Below are 20125 nucleotides of genomic sequence, written 5' to 3'. Positions count from 1 at the left end.
ATGCAGCAAATTTAAGAATTTTTTGTATTAAAGTAGAATAGTGGGATGAATATAAATATAATAAAGATAAAACCAGAAACTTTTCTATTGGGCTTAATGGAAAAAGATTTGGGGGGAAAATGGAGCTTTGACGTTATATATGTTGACTGTAGCAAAACTACTTTATGCACAAAAATGAAACCGAAATGGAATTTCAGTTCCCACCATGGACAGATGGCTGCAAAAATTGATGGAGTTAGCAGAGATGGCAAAATTGATCATTTTGATCAAAGAAAAAAACAACGTACTTTTGTTTCTACTTGGAAACCACTTGTGGACTTTGTGCTTTGGATGGAAAAAAATGAAACTTTGATTTTGGGTTTTATTGATTAGATAGATTTATTGTTATAGAAATGGCTAGTTTATAAAAGTATGTCAATGTAAAAAGTTGAGGTTTGATGTTACTATCCTAGTGTACTGCACCAAAGGGAGTCTGCCACCCTTTTCTACACTTTTCTCTTCCCCTTTCCCTCCCTTTTGTTTCACACTCTTTGCTTTTGTGTTTTTGTATTTTATATTATAAGCTAATAAAAAAAAGAACTGTAAAAAATATCACCTACCATTCCATGCTGTGCAGAGAGCAAGCGCATTCATTCTGGCTCTTTTCTTGACCGCAGGGCGATCGAGGTTTCCCAGGACTGCCCGGCCAGCCCGGTTTACCTGGCTTCCCTGGCCCAGAAGGACCAGCTGGATCTCGCGGTGAGAAGGTGAGGGAATGGAAGGAAACATTTTAGATGCTACAGTCACCAGGGCGGTGCCATCTTGGGTGACCTGTTTATTTTGCTTTCTGTTAAGTGATTAGAGAAGCCATTTTGGTGTAGTGGTTAAGACCGCAGGTGAGAAATTGGGAGACTGAGCCTCACTTTAGGCCCAAAGCCAACTGGGTGGCCGTGAGCCGGTCATTCTCTCTCAGCCCTAGAAAGGAGACAAGGGCAAAACACTTCTGAAAAACCTGGCCAAGAAAATTTCAGGGATTTGTTCACATAGTCAGTAGGAATCAAGAACGACTCGTAGACAATCTGATCTGATGATTAAGACACCAGGCTAGAAACTGGGAGAGTACATGTTCTTCTCACTTTAGGCCCAAAGCCAACTGGGTGGCCATGAGCTGGTCATTCTCTTTCAGAGCAAAAGTCAGTCTACTGGGGAAGGTGCTGGACTAAAATCCGGGAGGTCATGAATTCTAGTCCCATCTTAGACTGAAAACTAGCTAGGTGACCTTGGTTCACTCCCCCTGTTTCAGCCCAGGAAGGAATCAGTGGCCAATCACTTGTGAAAAGTCTTGCCGAGAAATCTGCAGAAACTCATGCAGGCAATAACCAGGAATCAAGTTTGTCTTGAACACAATGAGAGTCCGCTTGATGTGGTGGTTAAGGTGCCAGTCTAGAAACAGGGAGATGTGAGTTCTTATCTCACCCTTAGGCATGAAGCCAACGTGGTGACCTTGAGCCAGTGCCCTTCTTTCATCCCTCAACCCTCGGCAAGGTCAAGCTACAGTATACCTGAAACCGTGTTAAGAAACTTGCAGGGATGTGTCCATTCAGTTGCTAGGAGTCAAAACCTAACCCGAAGGGACACCCACCCATATCCAGGAGACTAATTGGCTTCCTTGGGGAGTTGGGTTGACATTGTGAGAACAAACTGCTGGACTCAATGGGCCAGAGACCTGACACAGCAGAACACATGTTCTCATGTTCAGGTGAGGCGTGGGCAGAGCAAGCCCTTCTTTGTTGAAGATATCGCATGGATGTCTGCTTTTCTGGCAAGGGATCTGTTTCTGCCATTGGTCACACTTCGTCTTCTCCTTCTTGCAGGGTGATGGTGGATTTGCAGGGCCTACAGGACCCAAAGGCATCCGAGTAAGTGATTTTTTAAAAAAAATTCTGGCATACAGCATAAAGTAGATACGAGTCGCCAAGGGTTGTTTTGATAGCAACATACAAACATATTACATGCATGCACATATACATATTGCACATACATACATAGTAAAGACTTATAAGCAAACCCCACCCTGCACTGATGATGTTCCCTAGTTGGGTATTGAAATGTCTGCAGAAAAATGACTGCAAATTTAGAGAGCACCAAGAACCCCACAGTCCTCGTCCCATTCCTCCTTCTTCAGAAACCCCGCTGCTTTCTAGCCCTGATGATGTTCCCTAGTTGGGTAAGGAAACATCCTCAAGTAAACCACCAAGCTCAGAGAACACTAAGGACCCCACAGTTCAACCCTGAACCCTGAAATATTCTCATCTCGCTCTCAGACTAGCAAAAGAATCTCTGCTCTGGAGCCTTTCTTTAAAATAAAATGCTGTTTTCCTCTAAATATGGGATAATGTCTAACTCGATCTGTGATTATTGTTTTTCATCTTAGGGTCCTCCAGGCTTACCAGGTTTTCCAGGAACACCAGGGCTTCCTGTAAGTAAATTGTATTATAGTCATGGTGGCTAAATGGCTGTCTTTAAAAACAACCAGCCAACCATCCTAATACAATCAACATCAGATGTTCTTCTTTCTGTACGCAGGGACTCCCAGGTCAGGATGGACCTCCTGGACTCCAAGGTATCCCAGGATGCAATGGAACTAAGGTGGGATTGGCTCCTTTGGAAGCATGCAATTTTCCTAACTAGTGTGGGACAATTACTCTACAGCAGGCCTGTCAAACTCATCACATGCTGGCCACGCCCACAACCAGTTTAGCAAGGGGGGGGGAAGTCCCAATATTCGTCACATGATGCTGCCATGACAACATGAGTTTGACACCCCTGCTCTATGGTCATAGTAGAAGAGGGTTAATGTGCAAATTTGGAATTTTGCACATGTGCTAACAATACTTGCCCTAAATGTTTGGCTGCTAGGACTGGCTGATTTGTAAAATGATGCCGTGAGGACATTTTCAGCCAGAAAGTCTTAATTTACATGACCAGGATAGGATACACCAGCAGGCTGAGTTAGAAAAGTTTAAGCAGGGTTGGATTTAAGTAGGGTTGGGAGACCACCATGAAATTCCAGTTTTAGGTTGAGAAGAAGGGAGTGGCCAACCTATCTTGCTCTCAAGAAAACTTCCCAGATGCAGCTGTCCAATTAATGGGGCTGATCTGACCACATCGAGGGCAGTGTTCCTTTAATACATGTGGAACAGGCAGAGTGACCAACCAGTGTCTGAAATATTCTGCTAATTACAGAGACTGCACGACTGCAGTGGTTCCAACTCTCGACTCTTTGTTTGCAAAGCGAAGACTTTGGAGGAGACAAGAAATTCTGTCTGGAACAGGCTGTTAATAGAGTGATTGGCAACTTTCAGTCCACAGGTCAAATGTGGTCAACCAATGTCTCTTTTGGGGGTCTTTCAATCTCCAAAGATGCACTGTTAAAATTTAGTGGCTAAGTACCTGATGATTGTGATAATTTCCAAACTAGCAACGGAATAAGTATATAAATGAAGAGATTGGTTTGCAATTATGGCTACTTTTCAACTCCCTTTTGGAAAAACAACCGGGGGAGGTGGGAGAAAATTGACAATTCTGGCTAGGTTTCCTTGGAGTTAAATTCCAAGGTTATATCTTGACTCTCCTTTTCATTTAGCAACTGCCGAGGTGATCTAACGGCACTGAATAAATAAGTGGAGTAGATGTCAGCTTGACATTTGAGCTCAAATCTTCTGATGAGGCTAATCATAGGAGCAGCGACTGAAGGAATGTTCTCTGTCCTTGATTTTGCTGTCCAAATGCAGCTGGAAAGTGAAAGTAATGCATGGGTATATGAGAAAGTTGAACACTGAATAGCAAAAATTGCCATTTATCTCAAGTGCTTTGCGGTATGGTACGGATAGCCAATGCTTCAATTCCTTTTTTGAAAAAGGCCTCTGGAATGCAGGACATCTCTATAGCCTCTGTTTTAGCTCTTTAAAACAGCTGCCTTTTTTCTTAGGATCCCATAATTAATGCCTTGTGCTACTTTGCTTTTGTGTCTGCCATGCTTTCAAAATCAATAATAAACTGTGTTTCTAAATAGTCCCCCACAACCAACCACAGTGATTAATCTTGTTCCATGGGGAGGAAGCATTTGAGCTTGTATCACTCAAGGAATTATAGGAAGTGGACCATGTTAATCTATCGTGGCAAAAACTGGGAGTCTAGTAACATCTTTTCTGATTCACAAATTTTATTAAAGCTTTTGTGAGCTCAACTCAATTCATTAAATGCACAGATTTACTCAGCTGATGTAGGATTTAAATTTAGCGGCTAACCACTACTCTTCCAAAGAACTAAGCTGCAGTTCATGAGATCTTGTCTTTTAATAACATTTGTTAGTTGGAAATGGTGCTAATTAAACTCCTGATTTCTCAGGATGGAAAAATCTTTGAAGAGTTTGCCCGTTAATTGGTGAACAAATAGAATGTTGGGAATTATCAGGATAGCATCTGTGGCTTTGGAAAAAGAGCTAATAAAAAAGGAAATAACCATAGCATTAAAACCCCTAAGTCAGTTACTTTGGGATGTGGCAGCTATTTGTGAAGTATAGTAGTTTATCTCCAAAATAAACTTGGAATAAATGATCCCATTTCTGAGCATACCAACCCAGTTTCTTCATCAAGTGGTTTTAGGAACAGCAGGAGCTACGAGAAAAAAAGGAGAGGGGGGAGGGGAAAAGGGAAGATAAAATTGGGGGAAATCTCATATGATTGCAGGTTGCCAACTCCAGAATTCAGCATTGAGCGAAAAACTACCTCTCTCTGTTCCAATCTATGGGGATCTATTGGCATGTTCATGAGATGCATTTTGTAAGCACAGCTGCCAACCTCTACCACATGTAACTTAGATAAGATGATGATCAAAAAAGAATAAATATAGAGCATGGTCTTCTATCCATCCACCCATCCATCCATCCATCCATATGAACATAGGCAATCATTTTGCTTTTAAATTGTGACGTTCTTTCCCTATTTCGCAGATGTCCAAATTGGGCCGCTGAAGGCCTTCAATGAAAGTTTTCCTTCTGTCTTCTCTAGGGAGAACGTGGTTTTCCAGGCAGTGCGGGTTTCCCAGGTTTGGCTGGACCTCCCGTAAGTAAAAGAAATATCTTCTTGTCACTCATACTGTATACTTGGTTCTGAATAGTTTTTGAAGCCTCAGCCTGACTTATTGTATTTTATGCGATGTTCTTCAAGTTCAAACTTGTAGATGACGTCTCCATTGCTTTTTTAATGGAGCTTCCAAGAATGGTTTACATTTATTTATTTTTTTATTTATTTAATTTATATACAACCCATCTTGCTCTTTGGGGCAACTCTAGACAGCTATGATATGCTTTATGAAGGAGACGGGAAGTTAAGAAGATAGATAGCAAGACAGACAGACAGACCTTTTGATATATCATGGTTACCTTGTGGCAAGATGGGCAGCAAATAAATTTCATAAACAAATTAAAATATATATGACACCTAACATTCATTCAATCAATCAATCAATCAATCAGAATAGAGTTGGAAGGGACCTTGGAGGTCTTCTATTCCAACCTCCTACTCAAACAGGAAATCAATATCATTTCAGACAAAGGACTGTCCAGTCTCTTCTTAAAAACCTCCAGTGTTGGAGCATCAACAACTTCTTGGAAGCAAGTCATTCCATCGGTTAATTGTTGTAACTATCCGGAAATTTCTCCTTAGTTCTAGATGCTAGAGTGATCTCTTTGGGGAAAGTTTTCTATTAATTATTGGTGTTTCTGCAGATGTTTGAAAGATACAAGAAATTTGGTATAGCTGAAGACTAAGACCCCAAATTTGAAGTTATAAATATATATATAAAAAATAGCATCTTCCTCAATGTCCATCTAAATCAAGGTTTCTCAATTTCATCTACTTGTGAATGAGTGCACTTCAGCTCCCAAATGCTGATTGGGGGATTCTGGGAGTTGAAGTCCACATATCTTAAAGTGTGTGTGTATGGAGATTCTCATTCATCCAGGTCATGATTGTCCTAAAGGTGTTTTCATTTTAAAGGCAACTGGATTTTCTGATTTTTTAAAAAGACTTTTCACTTCTCATCCAAGAGGCTTCTTTAGTTCTAAGTTAATGAGAAATGAAGAAGCTTCTTGGATGAGAAGTGAAACACCTTAAAGAAAAATCAAAAAGTTCCATTGCTTAAAGTTGCTGAGTTTGAGAATTCTGAGCTTTAATTGCCTATATTTTTGCTCCATTCCTTTAGTCACTTCATTCTTTTCACTGAATTTAGAAAAGATAGGATGAACCAGTATAATTTTCTATCCTTTTCTTTTAATCAAACATGGAGGATGAGGGAGACTGAAGGTCAGATCTCTCAGTCCAAACCAGAATCCAGTTTACAGAATCCACGGCTTATTTTTAATTCTTTATCTCTCCTTTTTCAACAGGGCCCACCTGGTTTTCCAGGAATGAAAGTAAGTTTGCTTTCCCCAGTGTAGAAACACACACTGAGCATGTTGCTTCCTCTAATTATTAGTACCTGGGTAGCTGTCATTGATTTTTTTCTGGGTTTCTTTCCTAAGAGATGCTATTAGATGTAGATACACTTCTAAAATAAAAGAATTGACAAGCCAGCTTTGGCACAGATGCTAGAAGAGATGCATTATGGGTTTCTCAAGTTTCCCCAATATTGTGCTGTAACACAAGCTAAGATATTCTAGAATTTTCCATCCTCACCCCATTTTTCCTTGCAGGATTTTATATTTCTGCTTTTTTATTATAAGAAGTGAAGGATCTTACAATTTGGATTTTTTCCCTTTCTGTTGCAAATGTTTCCAGTGCTTTTCAGGCCTCTTGGTGCCCACATTCTAAATAAAATAAAACAAGAATATGTTCCTGGGATTTCACCAAAATGTGAGAAGCCACAGAAGCTACAAATTGCTGAAGAAAGAATGATACACTCAATGACATTCCCACATGCTCTTTGGCCCTCTTGTAGCTAAGAAAACTGACAATGCATTTAACAGTTTTTCACCAAACATCACTGGACACCAGGTTCAGTTCTCCAAGTCCAAGCAGAATGATAATGGTTGATCATTAACAAGTGGTGTGTAGCTAGCAAGTTTGCATCTTGCAGTACCTTCATTAATTTTCTGAACATGTACATTCATTCATTTTCTATTCCTTTGTTGGGTTTCCAACTCCTTACTATCGCCCCAGTTTAAAAGTATAGTCTATGTGATTGCTTAATGCCTTAATTTGCCTGTTCAGACATTACATTGAACCTTAGCTAAAATAAGTGATGGTTTGTAAACCCAACTTTAAGGTGTTTTTATTCTTTTCCATTCTTCAGTTCAGGCATCCTGCCATGCTCTGATCTAGCTTTGATGTGGTGTCTGCACTGAATCGGAGAGGTTTCCTGAACAAGAGACAAAAGACCAACTCAGTCAATTAAATGCTTGTATGGCTGTTAGTTGGATTTAAAAAAAAAAAATCCGTACTTCTGAAAGTATATTTCATTAAACATAATTGCATTCTGGTAATATTTTCAAGCTGAATGAAGTCTTTTTTTTTTCAAAGAAAAAGCACAATGACCCCGATTTCCTCCTCTGTCCCCAATCCCTCTACCTTTTCTTGGGGCCATACATTTAACATGAACATAAATCAGTACTTTATGCAGCAAAATAATGTCTACCGGATGTTTAGTTGCAAGAATAAATATAAATAACAGAATAATAGAGTTGGAGGAAACTTTGGAGGTCTTCTAGTACAACCTCCTGCTCAAGCAGATCCTATACTGTTTTCGACAAAATGGTTGTCCAGTCCCATCTTAAAAGCCCCCAGTGTTGGAGAACCTACAACTTCCGAAGGCAAACTATTCCACTGGTTGATTGTCCTTGCGGTCAGGAAATTTCTCCTTGATTCTAGTTTGCTTCTCTCCTGGATTAGTTTCCGTCCATTGTTTTTTTTGTTTTGCCTTCTGGTGCTTCGGAAAATAGGTTGACTCCCTCTTCTTTGTGGCAGCCCCTCAAATAATTGGAACACTGACTATTATGAATGTATTTCTGCAAGAAAATGATTGCATGAAGAAGTTGTTGGAAGGTTTATTTTGAACAATTCAGCGAGCACTTTGGTGTGTCTTCTTGTTGAAGCTCATCATGAGTATCACTTTCTTAATCCATATCCCATCTTTACATTTTAGGGTGAACGTGGAGATATTATCACCTCTCCCCTCCCTGGACAGAAAGGTGACCCAGGATTTCCAGGTCCACCCGGAATTCCAGTAAGTTGTCTAAAGCATCTGATGTGGTTCAGTGAAATGTTTCTTTTAAGGAAACTTGGTGGTATGCAAAATATTTTAATGATAGGGAAACATTAACAGGTAGTGCTGCTTGAGTAGGAAGTCAAAAACTCAGAAACATTCTCAGATCAAATGTTTTTTGGTGCGGTCATGGCTGCTGATATAAAATAGTTTGAAAGGGCTACAAGGAGACTCCTGCTGTGGACTGAAGAAAAACCAAGTCCAATTGCCTTTTGAAAAGCATCTTTGGGATATTTAGCAGAGGGGACAGCCTCACCTCCCTAGTTCAAAAGTGCCACTGTTATGGTTAGAAAGGTTTTTTTTCCCAATCAACTAGCATGTGCCTTTTTGGAACATAATCCCATGCTCTGCACTTCCTCCACGAGAAAGATTTTAAAAAAACTGATAAAAATAAAGGCAAATAGAAGATCGATGACCTTCAATAAAAAAAAGATGTCCAAAGATCTCTTTAAGCTCTGGTCTAAAGTGGAAACTGTTGACATACAGCATAAAGTAATAGTGGTTTTAGTGGTAATTTCCCGTCTCTATTTTTGTAGCTTCCAAGATTATACAGGGGTTGATAACAAGACATTCTCAGATGCTGGAGACATGTCAGTTGTCTTCATCAATAGGACTGACTTGCTTGATTCTAAACAAAATTCTGGATAGCTTGATGTTTCTGCGTAGTTCAGCGTTCACAGCCATTATGCTTACATTGTGGCATTTTGGTATTTTTTTTATTGAAGCACCGAATTAAAGTTGCAAAACTCAATGCATCACTGAAATTGGGCAAGCAACGTATGATTCTTTCTTGTTGTTGTTGGTATCTATGAATATAAAACAATATCCCAAGTAGTTCACCTCCTGCCTGGGATTATCCTACAAGAGTGTCAGTAGAGCCCTGGGGGAAGTTGGTTGTTTTCTTGTAGAGGTTTCATTACCCAGCTATGTAACCACATCAGTGCCTAGTCAAATAATGAAATGTCTGCAGATGTAATGGGACATGGCGGGTGACAAACAATATCTTTTGATTGGCTGTCCAGTCCTCTACAGGGGATACTCTTATTTTTCCTGACATTCACGGATTATATGATAGTATGTGCCTTCGAAAGGCAAAACTTATCCAACAATTTTTTTCTATTCTTCTAGGGTTCTGCAGGTCTCCCTGGTGTAGAAGGACCAGTTGGTCCTCCCGGACCCCCAGGTTTGACGGTACAGTTTTCTGATTATCTCTATTTAATTCGTGGAAGGAATAAAATTGGCACCAGATGAAATTACGAATGGATGGATTAGAGGGGGGTTGAGGGGGAAGAGTTTTCTGAAGATTGGGTTAAAAGGATTAAGAAAACGACCATGTAAAGGCTATGTCTTTTTCTCTTCTGTTGCCCATCCCCAGAGGAGTTTAGTTATAGAGGGAGTTCTTAACTTATGACTGGTCACTTAGTTACCATTCAAAGTTCTGATGTGCCTACCAGCGAGGGTATTTATGACCCTGATTTGAACTGTCCCCTGCCTTGGTCATATGACTGCATTTGGGGTGCTTGGCAATTGGGCTGTCTTTTTGGAGAGGACCTAAGGGAAGGCCTAATATTTGGAGCTCCAGTAACATCTGGATGCCCTTAGGAAAGCATCCCTATTTTACTTATTTGTTTATTGTTATTTATTTATTTTTATCTATTTATTTGTTAAAAGCTTATAATAAACAAAAATAAACAAAAACAAGAATAAACGTGAGTTTAAATACAAGAAATAGGAACTAATAATTGGGGACAATAGGACAGGGGAGGTGGGCAGGATTGTACGCTTATGCATGCCCCCAACAGACCTCTTAGGAATGGGGTGAGGTCAACGGAGGTTATTTTGAGGGTAAAGGAGTGCGCGTTTGAGCAGGTGACAACAGAAACAGGTAGTGAGTTCCAGGCATTGACCACTCTGTTGCTGAAATCGTACTTCCTGCAATCAAGTTTGGAGTGGTTTGCATTAAGTTTATATCTGTTATGTGCTCTTGTGCTGCTGTTAAAGCTGAAATATTCATTAACTGGTAAGACATTGTAACATATGATTTTATGTACTATTCTTAAGTCCAATCTTAGTCAACGTAGTTCAAGGTTGTCTAAGCCTAGAATCTCAAGTCTGGTGAGGGGTATTCTGTTGTGAACAGAGGAATGTAGTACTCTTCTGGTAAAATACTTCTGGACTCGCTCGATTGTATTTATATATATTTCTTATGTTTTCACAAGTATCCTTCTTTGGATTGTGTAAAGAGATTCACTTTGAAAATGATTCAATCAAATCTCCAAACCAAGTTGGCTGTCTGATTCGAATTAACAGTTCAGATTAAATCGAAGCTTCCAGATTTGATGTTGATGAAGACTCTCAAATTATCCAAATAGTATTATTTGAAAGTTGAGTCGTGGCAACTGCAATTCTTTTCTTTTGGGCTGAAACATTTCGCTGCTTATCCAAGTAGCTTCTTCAATTCTTCCAAATTGATCTAATGATTTTAAAGGACTTTGGGGGCATGTGTTAAAATCTTGTTTTTTTTAAAAAAAATCAGCTCAACCTGATCAAATCAATTTGGTTCAGTTTAGAGTATCAGATTCACTTAATTTTCCTAAATAAACTGGCCCAGAGTTCCAAACTGACTGAATGATTGGATCGGGGCCAATTTTTACTTATGTCTCAGCCGTAATTGTACTGTGCGAGCCTATCAACCGTAGATTGATTTATCATGTGTACAGAAATAATTCTGGAAATTAATGAGTTTCTTTACATTAATAGGGTCCTCCTGGTCCCCCAGGACTGCCGGGTTCTAAGGTATGGCATATGATAAACTTTTTGTACCTGATTAATTGTTGTTGCTTTTTCAACTGCCTGTTTGTAACTTTCAATTAACTGAAATGCTTCCTAGGGCAAGAATTTTTGAATCAGGATACCTCAGATCTGCTAACTTAAAAAATGCATAGATATCTGTTACTCCTCTGTAATTGAAATTTCAAGGATTTTCACACCAGTTATCTGACAGCTTCCCACAAGCAAAGTCAATGGGGAAGCCAGTAGCAAGTCAAAAGTTGTCCCGCTGCTTTTTTGTCCATTCATTCTGTTTATCTCTTTAGGCAAGTAAATATTGTCAGAGGATGATTCAACCTGTTGTAGGTTGTCTAATCACTATTAAAATCACTGCAAACAGAAATCAATAAGGAACATTCTAGCCAAGATTCATCATTCCCGTTATTATTTCATTTCACCTTCATGGTAGTCATTGTTTTCCTTTCTTTTTCAGGGCAATATGGGCTTGAATTTCCAAGGACCCAAAGGAGAAAAAGTGAGTGTGGAATATGGAACTGGCCCTTTGAACTGGTTTCCAGGATTGCTGACTCTTTCTGGGGGAATGACCAATACAACTAATCTGCCTTGCTGTCTTTTGGGGGGAGTTAGGGTGAACAGGGACTTCAAGGACCTCCAGGGCCACCAGGACAGATCGGCGAACAGACGAGAATCAATGATGTAGAATTTCAAAAAGGAGATCAGGTGAGTGAGAGGAGATGGTTCTAGTGGTATCAGTCAGCCACAAAGGATCAAGACCATAAGCTAAATTGCAATTCAGAAGATTTATTGCTCAAACCTAGAGTATAAAAACTTTACTGGAAAAAAAAAAACCACATTGGCACGGAAGAAGCAAAACCCAGCTCTGGGTTTCCCATGCAAAAGCAAGCAAAGTTCATTTCCCCCGCCTTTCCCTACAGGCCACCCACAGTCTATTACATCCCCCAATCACTTCTGTTCATTTTGCTATGGGGAACAACCAGCCACCCTGCGACATCTGCATGGTGTGTCCTTGAGTCTCACGGAAACTGATGGTTGCTCGAATACCATTCCTCCACTCTTGCATTCCATCCCACTCCCACCCCCTGTTACTGTCAAGCTGTGAGCGAAACAAAAATATTGGTCAGTTGTGACGCCCAGGATGGATTTGTAATAATTTCCCTTTGTTCTTGGCAGGGTGCTCCAGGTGACCCGGGCCCCCCAGGATCCCCGGGGTTCCCCGGGCCTCCTGTAAGTATTTTCCTTTGCTTCAGTTGTGAAGGGGCAGCAGGATTCTCCAAAGGTTGGGTCTCCCCCTGTTAACTAATAATGGGGTGCTTTTCTGATTTCCAGGGGCCTCCTGGCGGTGGAAAAGGTGAAAAAGGTGAGCAAGGAGAACCAGGCAAAAGAGTAAGTAACTTCTTGGAACCCGGTATTTACCTTTCCAAACCATGTATAGCTTTGGGAGTTCAGGTTGGGCCACCAGATATTGGGTAAGATCTTTTTCCTTTCTCATATGACCTGCTAGAGTTGGTGTGGATGAGGCCCTCCTGGATGAAAGAGGCCATTGAAAAAAAATGCATGTCTACAACCACTATTAATGTAGTTATAACAAGTAGACATCAACATTTAACTTTTAATCTGGATTAAGGAATTCAGATGTTTTTTTTTCCTCCTTGATTTCATATTTGGAACAGAAATTGGAAGCAAAGCATACAAATGAAGATGTCATTTTTGCTTTCCAACCTCTGGTTGCTCAGAAATTTGGACAAATGAGTAAATACCTGTGGGTATTTACCTTGGCCCTGAAGTCCACAACTGGCAGTTATGTAAGCAGGAAAGAAAAGAATGGAGATTCAATTTGCCCAGGGTGGTATAATATCTCCTGCCTTGGGCAGTGGATTGGACTAGAACAGGGCTCTCCAACCGTGGCAAACTGCTTAGAGGAGATTCTAAGGTGCTATGTAAAACACTCTGTGAACACTCTGTATATAAATCTAAGTGCTATTGCTTAGTGCTATATGGAGGACTACCTGAGATTTCCATATTTTTTAAATGTCATCCACTTAAGTGCCTGAAATGGTTGCTGCCTGTATCTAATGGAAAAGCAAAAGTATTGAGCAAAGAGCTAAAGAGAGACTTCTAATCTGGTCATCATCACATTACGGAAGGAAGAGATATTTTTCGTGAGCCACTGCAACTGATGCAGATTTCTTTGAGATGTTGTTTAGAGTTTCTTGAATAATCAATAACTTTGTTTTCCCCAAAGCTCGGAGTCCATTCCTGCTTTTCACTTGATACTATACATGACTTTGAAATCAGAAATGATTATTTGAAGAGGCACGCATTAAAAAGAAAGACCTCCTAGCTTTCTTCTGAGGCTGCAGTAATTCTGAGAGTCAAGTTAAGTTGGAATCAGAGCTCCCCTTAACCATTTATTGAAAAGCAGGATCTCTAAACTAGAATGGACACATAGTCTCTGTGGCAAACATTTATGGAGAAGATACCCATAAATATTTGGAGCAAGGAATTGACATAGGGAATATCAGCCTTGTGCCATGGCTTCACACCAGTTTTCGCATATCCTAGTTACACTTTTATGGCTTCTGTTTTTTAGGATACAATACCTGTGCTTATGCTGTGTCCTTGTTCATGCTTAAATTGGCCTCTAGAAGCCTGGTGCCCTCTTATCTAGGGCTTGAAACCTAAGGTTGTCCTGATGCGATTGTAAGATTGACAAAGGCTGTTCCAAGTTACATGTTCATGAGCTTTATGTAGCGAGTAAGGAAGATGACCTTGATGGAGATATACAAGATTGCAATTGAAGTCTACAACAAGCAGAAAGTGGAGTGGCTTAGAAGGAGCCCTAGAGAAGAACAGCCAAATCAAACCTACAACATTGATGTCAGCCCCACTAGTTAGACCAGATCAAGAAATCAACTCCACAGTTCTATAATAACAGAATCTTGCAAGTCCTCCTATTTCTCCTTCTCCTTTATCATCTTCCTCCTCCTTTAATGAATTAGAGAAATGATTCTTTATGAACATTATCTATTTGCTGTAGACTTATATATTTTTCACCCCGTCTCTCTAGGAACCGATTTTGCATATCTCCATCAAGGTCACCTTCCTTATGTTCTACACTTCAGATGTCACATTTGTTCTGGATTTTCTGGCGTAGTCTTAAATACAGGAACATTTCAAGTTGATCTACGTACTTCTAGATTCTACTTTTATTTCTAGTAGACAGATTACCAGAATAGAAACTAATAAGTAAAGGCTTATTCAGCCATTCCTGAATCTTATAAATGGGTGTTTCTCCCTACACACACTGAAATGAAAAATCCATCCATTGACAACCATCCTGGTTTTATTCACTGAATTTCTCTCCCCATTTTATTTGAATCATGCTGGCTGTGATACCAGTGAACCTCCATTTTCCTATCAGGAAGGAAGAAGAAAGAAATCCACCGCTGGCAGATTTTGTCACCATTTCAAAATGATTTTTAAATGTAACAGAACTGTCTGGGAATAAGAAGCGACCAAGTGGTGGCACGGTGGTGAAGATGCTCACCTCCCACTTGGAAGGTTGGGAGTTCAATTCTAGGCGGCAGCAGATGTTTCTTTATCAGGGTGCACAATGAAAATATCTGCTGCAAACTCTGCATAGGCGTCAGGAAGGGCATCCGGCCGGTAAACGCTCAGCTCCATTCAGTCACCTCGACTCTACCACGAATAAAAGGGATTGCAGGATCGTAAAGTGAAAAAAAAAATGGTGAATAAAAAGAAGGGGCTAGAATGTTCTGACATTGGAGGGCTCTGATTTACTATCCAGTTTTAGAGTAGAAATAGAGTAGAGGGGAAAAAAACAGTGTTTTCTATCTTTTTTGGAGAAATGAAATCCATTCTACCGCATGCCATGGGAGAGAATAGCTTCAGGCTGGCACTTCCCATCCTGTTTTCAGCCTTGAAACTTACTTTAATGGTTCCTGCTAACTAATGTGGACTCACTGCCTCGTGGTATTTACCTAAACCTCCAGTTTTCAACCTTTGACTGCCAGCTGCAGTGCCAGGTGCATCTTCCAGCTTCATTATTATTTAGCACTTTTCTCTGTGTTTTTCTTTCACAGGGGAAGCCAGGAAAAGATGGGGACACTGGATTGCCAGGTTTGTCTGTAAGTCTTTTCTATCTTTCCTTCATTTGGAAATGTCCAGATGTCCAAATATTTGTAGGATTGAGAAGTTTTGTTTTGCTCTTGCCAGGGTTTTCCTGGTGAACCTGGCATGCCTGGCATCCCGGGAAGAGATGGAGACAAGGTAAGTAGTGGTGCGGTTCAGAATCTTCCTAAGAATTGGGTGGAATTGTGCTGGGATCATTTCTCTCAGGAATACGGATTTTGAGATGTTTATTTTGTTGGCAGGGTCAAAAAGGAGAAACCGGTTTACCTGGCCCACCTGGGCAAGTAAGTCTTGATCCCCTTCTTCCTCCTTCTTTAAATTGCATTTCAGGAAGATTCTTCCCATTGCAAAGGTATTTCTTCAGTGAACATCTTTTAGAACTTTTTCTTTTGCATTATTAAATCTTATAATATAAAATACATTTTTTTAAAAATGGCAATGCACCATGTTTGTCCTAATTGAGAGGGGTATACCCCTCACATCCCAGATATAAACTGCTTCAACTTCTACCCTCAAAACGACGCTATAGGGCACTGCAAACCAGAACAACTAGACACAAGGACAGTTTTTTCCAAAATGCCATCACTCTGCTAAACAAATAATTCCCTCATCACTGTCCAACTATTTACAAAGTCTGCACTACTATTACAATTAACCTTCTCATCACTCCTTATCACCCATCCCCTCCCACTTTTGACTATATGACTGTAACTTTGTCGCTTGTATCCTTACGATTTATATGGACTGTTTCGTAGTACGATTTGATTGCTTATTGTACCCTATGACTATCATTAAGTATTGTCCCTTATGATTCTTGACTCTTGACAAATGTAGCTTTTCTTTTATGTACACTGAGAGCATTTGCACCAAGACAAATTCCTTGTGTGGCAAGCCATTAGAGGATAAATAGAGAGCAAACCCCGCCCCTTCTAGCAATGATGGCATTATCTCGTTTGGTCATGAAACGTCTGCAAGAAAACCACCAAGCTCAGTGAGCTCCAAGAACCCCACAGTTTTAGATTTATCACCCGGGTAATAGTTGCATTAAAAAGTAATAGAAAAACAAACATGACATTCTGTGATTTATTCTGCTAGTTGTTAGGATATTACAATATTTATTTGCTTCACTAAGTCTTCATCTTAACAGGCGGAGAGATCAAATGGGTTCTGATGATAAAGCAAACCAGTTGCTATGATCCTTGTAATTTATTTGATTTGCTTTTAATAAATCTTGTTAAAGAAAATTCTGAGATGATTTTGATTTCAGAAGTTGGTTGAGCAAAACCTAACACCAGGGAGATAAATGTCCTGCTTTTATTTGAGCTTTGAAAACCTTTTTAGACTTTTGCTTTTAATATTTTTAAATTTGTTTTTAAATTTGAGGGCTAACCAACTAGAAAACCCTCTCCTCGGGGCAATGAAAACACAGTTTCTCTTACAGCCCAATAAATTCCTGCATGCTAGCATTGGTAGAATATTAAGAAAAATATCCACGAGTATTGATTACTATTTCCCATAAGTTGGCTGAAGTGCTGAGGACAAATCACCTTGGTTTCAGGAATGGTTCACTCATGGTGATGTTTTTGGAGTTGAAACCATGGAATTATTTGAAACTCTCGGGGGAAAGATTCCAGTGGAGTCTGAAAGAATCCTATTTCTTTCATGCCCTATATTTAAGTAACATTCTTCCTTGCTCCTTGGGCTACCTCAGGTGATTCCGAGGCCGGGCACCGGTATAACAGTGGGACCAAAGGGTAGCAAAGGATTAGCAGGATATCCCGGAGACAAAGGAGATCGTGGTTATCCTGGCCCTGTGGGCCCCCCTGGCTTACCAGGCACCCCAGGTAAGATAGTGCATATTTTCCTATTGCAGAGCTTCTGATATATCTCTCCCTTCTAAACTAATCTCTCTAACATCCTTTTTTTTCACTGTAGGACTTCCAAGCGTAGGTCCTCCAGGTCCACCTGGATTACCTGGAGAAAGAGGACAGAAAGGGGATCAGGGCCTTCCTGGGATTGCTATACCAGGGCAGCCAGGGATTGATGGACAACCAGGACTCCCAGGACAACCAGGTCCCCCAGGACCACCAGGATCAACCATCCCACCTGGTAAGTAATATTTCTGATCATCGCCCATCAACTGCCGGTCATCCATCTCTGTCAGTTTCCACAACTGGCTACTCTGCAGGCATTAGGACTGCGTTGATCAATATGTGTCAGCCTCCCAAGAAGTTTTCTTGACATCTTTTGCTGCTTGATTCTTGTCAGCTGCCATAGAAATGGAGGGGGGAGGGATAATTTGGTCTTTTGTGGGGGGAAGATTGCTGGAGTGCGAAGACGTTTCTGTGTGAACTAAAAAGGAGGGGATGTTTTCCTGCTTTCTGCACAACCGCATAGACTTATCTCTACTAGGCCAATGTCAACCATCTTGGCAAATTGGATGAGTGAGAAACCACCCGAAGATGTACCCCACATGACATTATATACACCTCAGATTGGATGACCAGTCTGGACTTCTTGGGGAGAGGACTTGGGATAACTTTCAATATGTAATTTCCGCTCCTATTTGCCTCAGATCTTGCTTTTCTTTTGACGTTGTCACTTCAAACTCAGTAAAAGTCCTTTTTTCTCTATTTTAATGGAGTCGAAGGAATTCTTTCTTTTGAATGAGGCACGACTGACAATATGTGTGAGAGGGGAACATCTGAAAGATACAGGCTGGAGAGGATGAAATAGGTATTCCTTCTCCTCCTTGAACAAAAAAAAAAAAGGCTACCAGGTAGGGCTGCCAAGAAAATGAAGCAAATGTTGAAATTTCCGTTCCTAAACAAGGCAGTTGTTTAGTAAGTTTTACCACACTGTATGACCTTTTTGCCACATATGTTAAGCGAATCGCTGAAGTTGTTAAGTGAATAATGCAGTCACTGAAACAGTCTGACTTCCCCTATTGACTCTGTTGTCGGAAGCCATCTGGGATGTTTGCAAGTGGTTGATCACGTGACCCCCAAGGACAATGCAGCTGATACAAATACATGCCATGAATTCGGATCATGTGACTGTGGGGATGCTGCAATCATCATAAGTGTGAAAAACAGTCATAAGTCATTTTTTTTTCAATGTCATTGTAACTTTGGTCACTAAATAAATAGTTGTAAATGGAGGAGTGTCTGTAACTGCTCAGTGAGGTAAATAATGTAGCCTAGATTAGACTAGAACAGAACAATAGAATAGAGTTGGAAGGGACCTTGGAGGTCTTTTAGTCTAGCCCTCTCAAGCAGGAGATCCTACACAATTTCAGACAAATGGTTGTCCAATCTCTTCTTAAAAACTTCCACTGTTGCAGCATTCACTATTTCTGGAGACAAGTCATTCCACTGATTATTTGTTCTAACTGTCAGGAAATTTCTCCTTAGTTCTAGTTTGGTTCTGTCCTTGATTAGTTTCCATCCATTGTTTCTTCTCCACGTTGACTGTGCATCCAAGGATTCTGAGAGTTGTGGTTCAAACCCACCAGGAAAGCTCCAACACACTCTTTTTATTCTTTTTTTTTACTTTTACTGTATTCTTAAATGTTTTTTTTTTACTTGAGAGTTGCATGGAGTTGGGCAGTATACAAATTTAAGAAACAACTAACAAATAAAGTCCCTTTTCTTTGTCCTGTTATTCAGAATGGATACCAAGAGTGCAAGTTTTGAAGGTCTTTCTTAAGAGTGAGAAGCTTCCCTGGGCTTTTCCAGCATTTATTTCCTGTAAAATGGACTCGTGTCTTGATTCTCATTTCTTTTTCTTTCTTCTCAGTTGATCGGCTTTGTGAGCGAGGACCTCCTGGCCCTCAAGGAATTGCTGGAGAACAAGGATTTCCAGGGGAAAGAGGCCAGAAAGGTATAAATCTAAAGTAGGGCTCTCCAGCCTCATGTAAGCAGGAAAGAAAAGAATGGAGATTTGATTTGTCCAGGATGGTATAATATCTCCTCTCTGAGGCAGTGGATTGGACTAGAACAGGGGACTCCAACTTTGGCAATTCTGGGAGTTGAAGTCCACATGCGTTAAAGTTGCCAAGGTTGGAGACCCCTGATCTAAAGCATTGTTCATTTCTTGATTAGACTGAGGAATTTGAATTGTTTTATTGCTGCTACTGTTGGAGCTGCTATTAAACCATTCTTCAACCTGTTACGTTCACAAGCTTCCTTTGAGTCTCCTGTCTGGTTTCAACCATGGTTTGCCACAAAATTGGGGAGGATGAGTTTTGTTGTCTAACAAAAACAAAGCAAGTATTTCCTTGAGGTCATAGACATAGTCTCTGATTATTTACAAAAGACTATTTATAAAAGAACTGTAAATTAATAAATATCTAGATACAATGAAGGCATTATAGGAATATAGGATGTGGTTCTAGGTAGCTCTTATTAAATAAAAAATAAAAAAACACCCCAACCAACAAGAGCAGGGCAAGCTATTGTATGTAAACAGGGAACAAACCCCACACTGACTTAGACTGATAACAGAATAAAATAGAATGAGCTGGAAGGGACCTTGGAGGTCTTCTAGTCCAGCTGCGGTAGGTGTGGCTTATGTGTGATGCCTCCGGCCTTTGGCTGCCAGTTTGACACCCCTGACTAGCCAGACACAAAATGTGCAAGCGTTCTACATATGGTTTAGTCTCCAGGCCTTTGATCATCTTAGTTGCTCTTCTCTGAACTTTTTCCAAAGTCTCAACATCTTTTTTGTATGGGTACAAATTTGAATTTGAATTCTTTATTGTCATTGTACGTATGTACATAGTATACATAGAATGAAATTCATATAACATCCAGAGACCAGACCCAACATACGCACACACATGACAATCCCCAAACAC

The 20125-nt window shown here is 40.2% G+C and overlaps 1 protein-coding gene across 1 annotated transcript in view; it reads left to right on the top strand.

The window, feature by feature from the left end:
* Positions 1-20125, top strand: part of COL4A5 (collagen type IV alpha 5 chain) — a 118724-nt gene that overhangs the window by 46575 nt on the left and 52024 nt on the right. Inside the window, exons 3-21 of the mRNA XM_087940929.1 lie at positions 657-746; positions 1854-1898; positions 2414-2458; positions 2566-2628; positions 5052-5105; positions 6431-6457; positions 8185-8265; positions 9433-9495; positions 11065-11100; positions 11567-11608; positions 11722-11814; positions 12286-12339; positions 12442-12498; positions 15219-15263; positions 15352-15405; positions 15510-15551; positions 16979-17111; positions 17203-17376; positions 19066-19149. Of these exons, the coding sequence (XP_087797055.1) occupies positions 657-746; positions 1854-1898; positions 2414-2458; positions 2566-2628; positions 5052-5105; positions 6431-6457; positions 8185-8265; positions 9433-9495; positions 11065-11100; positions 11567-11608; positions 11722-11814; positions 12286-12339; positions 12442-12498; positions 15219-15263; positions 15352-15405; positions 15510-15551; positions 16979-17111; positions 17203-17376; positions 19066-19149 (1282 nt within the window). The remainder of the gene's footprint in view (positions 1-656; positions 747-1853; positions 1899-2413; positions 2459-2565; positions 2629-5051; positions 5106-6430; positions 6458-8184; positions 8266-9432; positions 9496-11064; positions 11101-11566; positions 11609-11721; positions 11815-12285; positions 12340-12441; positions 12499-15218; positions 15264-15351; positions 15406-15509; positions 15552-16978; positions 17112-17202; positions 17377-19065; positions 19150-20125) is intronic.

This window comes from Pseudonaja textilis, chromosome 12, assembly GCF_049901715.1.
Source record: "Pseudonaja textilis isolate UNSWEBS1 chromosome 12, rPseTex1.2, whole genome shotgun sequence".
NCBI lineage: Eukaryota > Metazoa > Chordata > Lepidosauria > Squamata > Elapidae > Pseudonaja > Pseudonaja textilis.
Note: the sequence above shows the minus strand (reverse complement) of the source record. Positions and strands in the feature narration are given on the sequence as shown.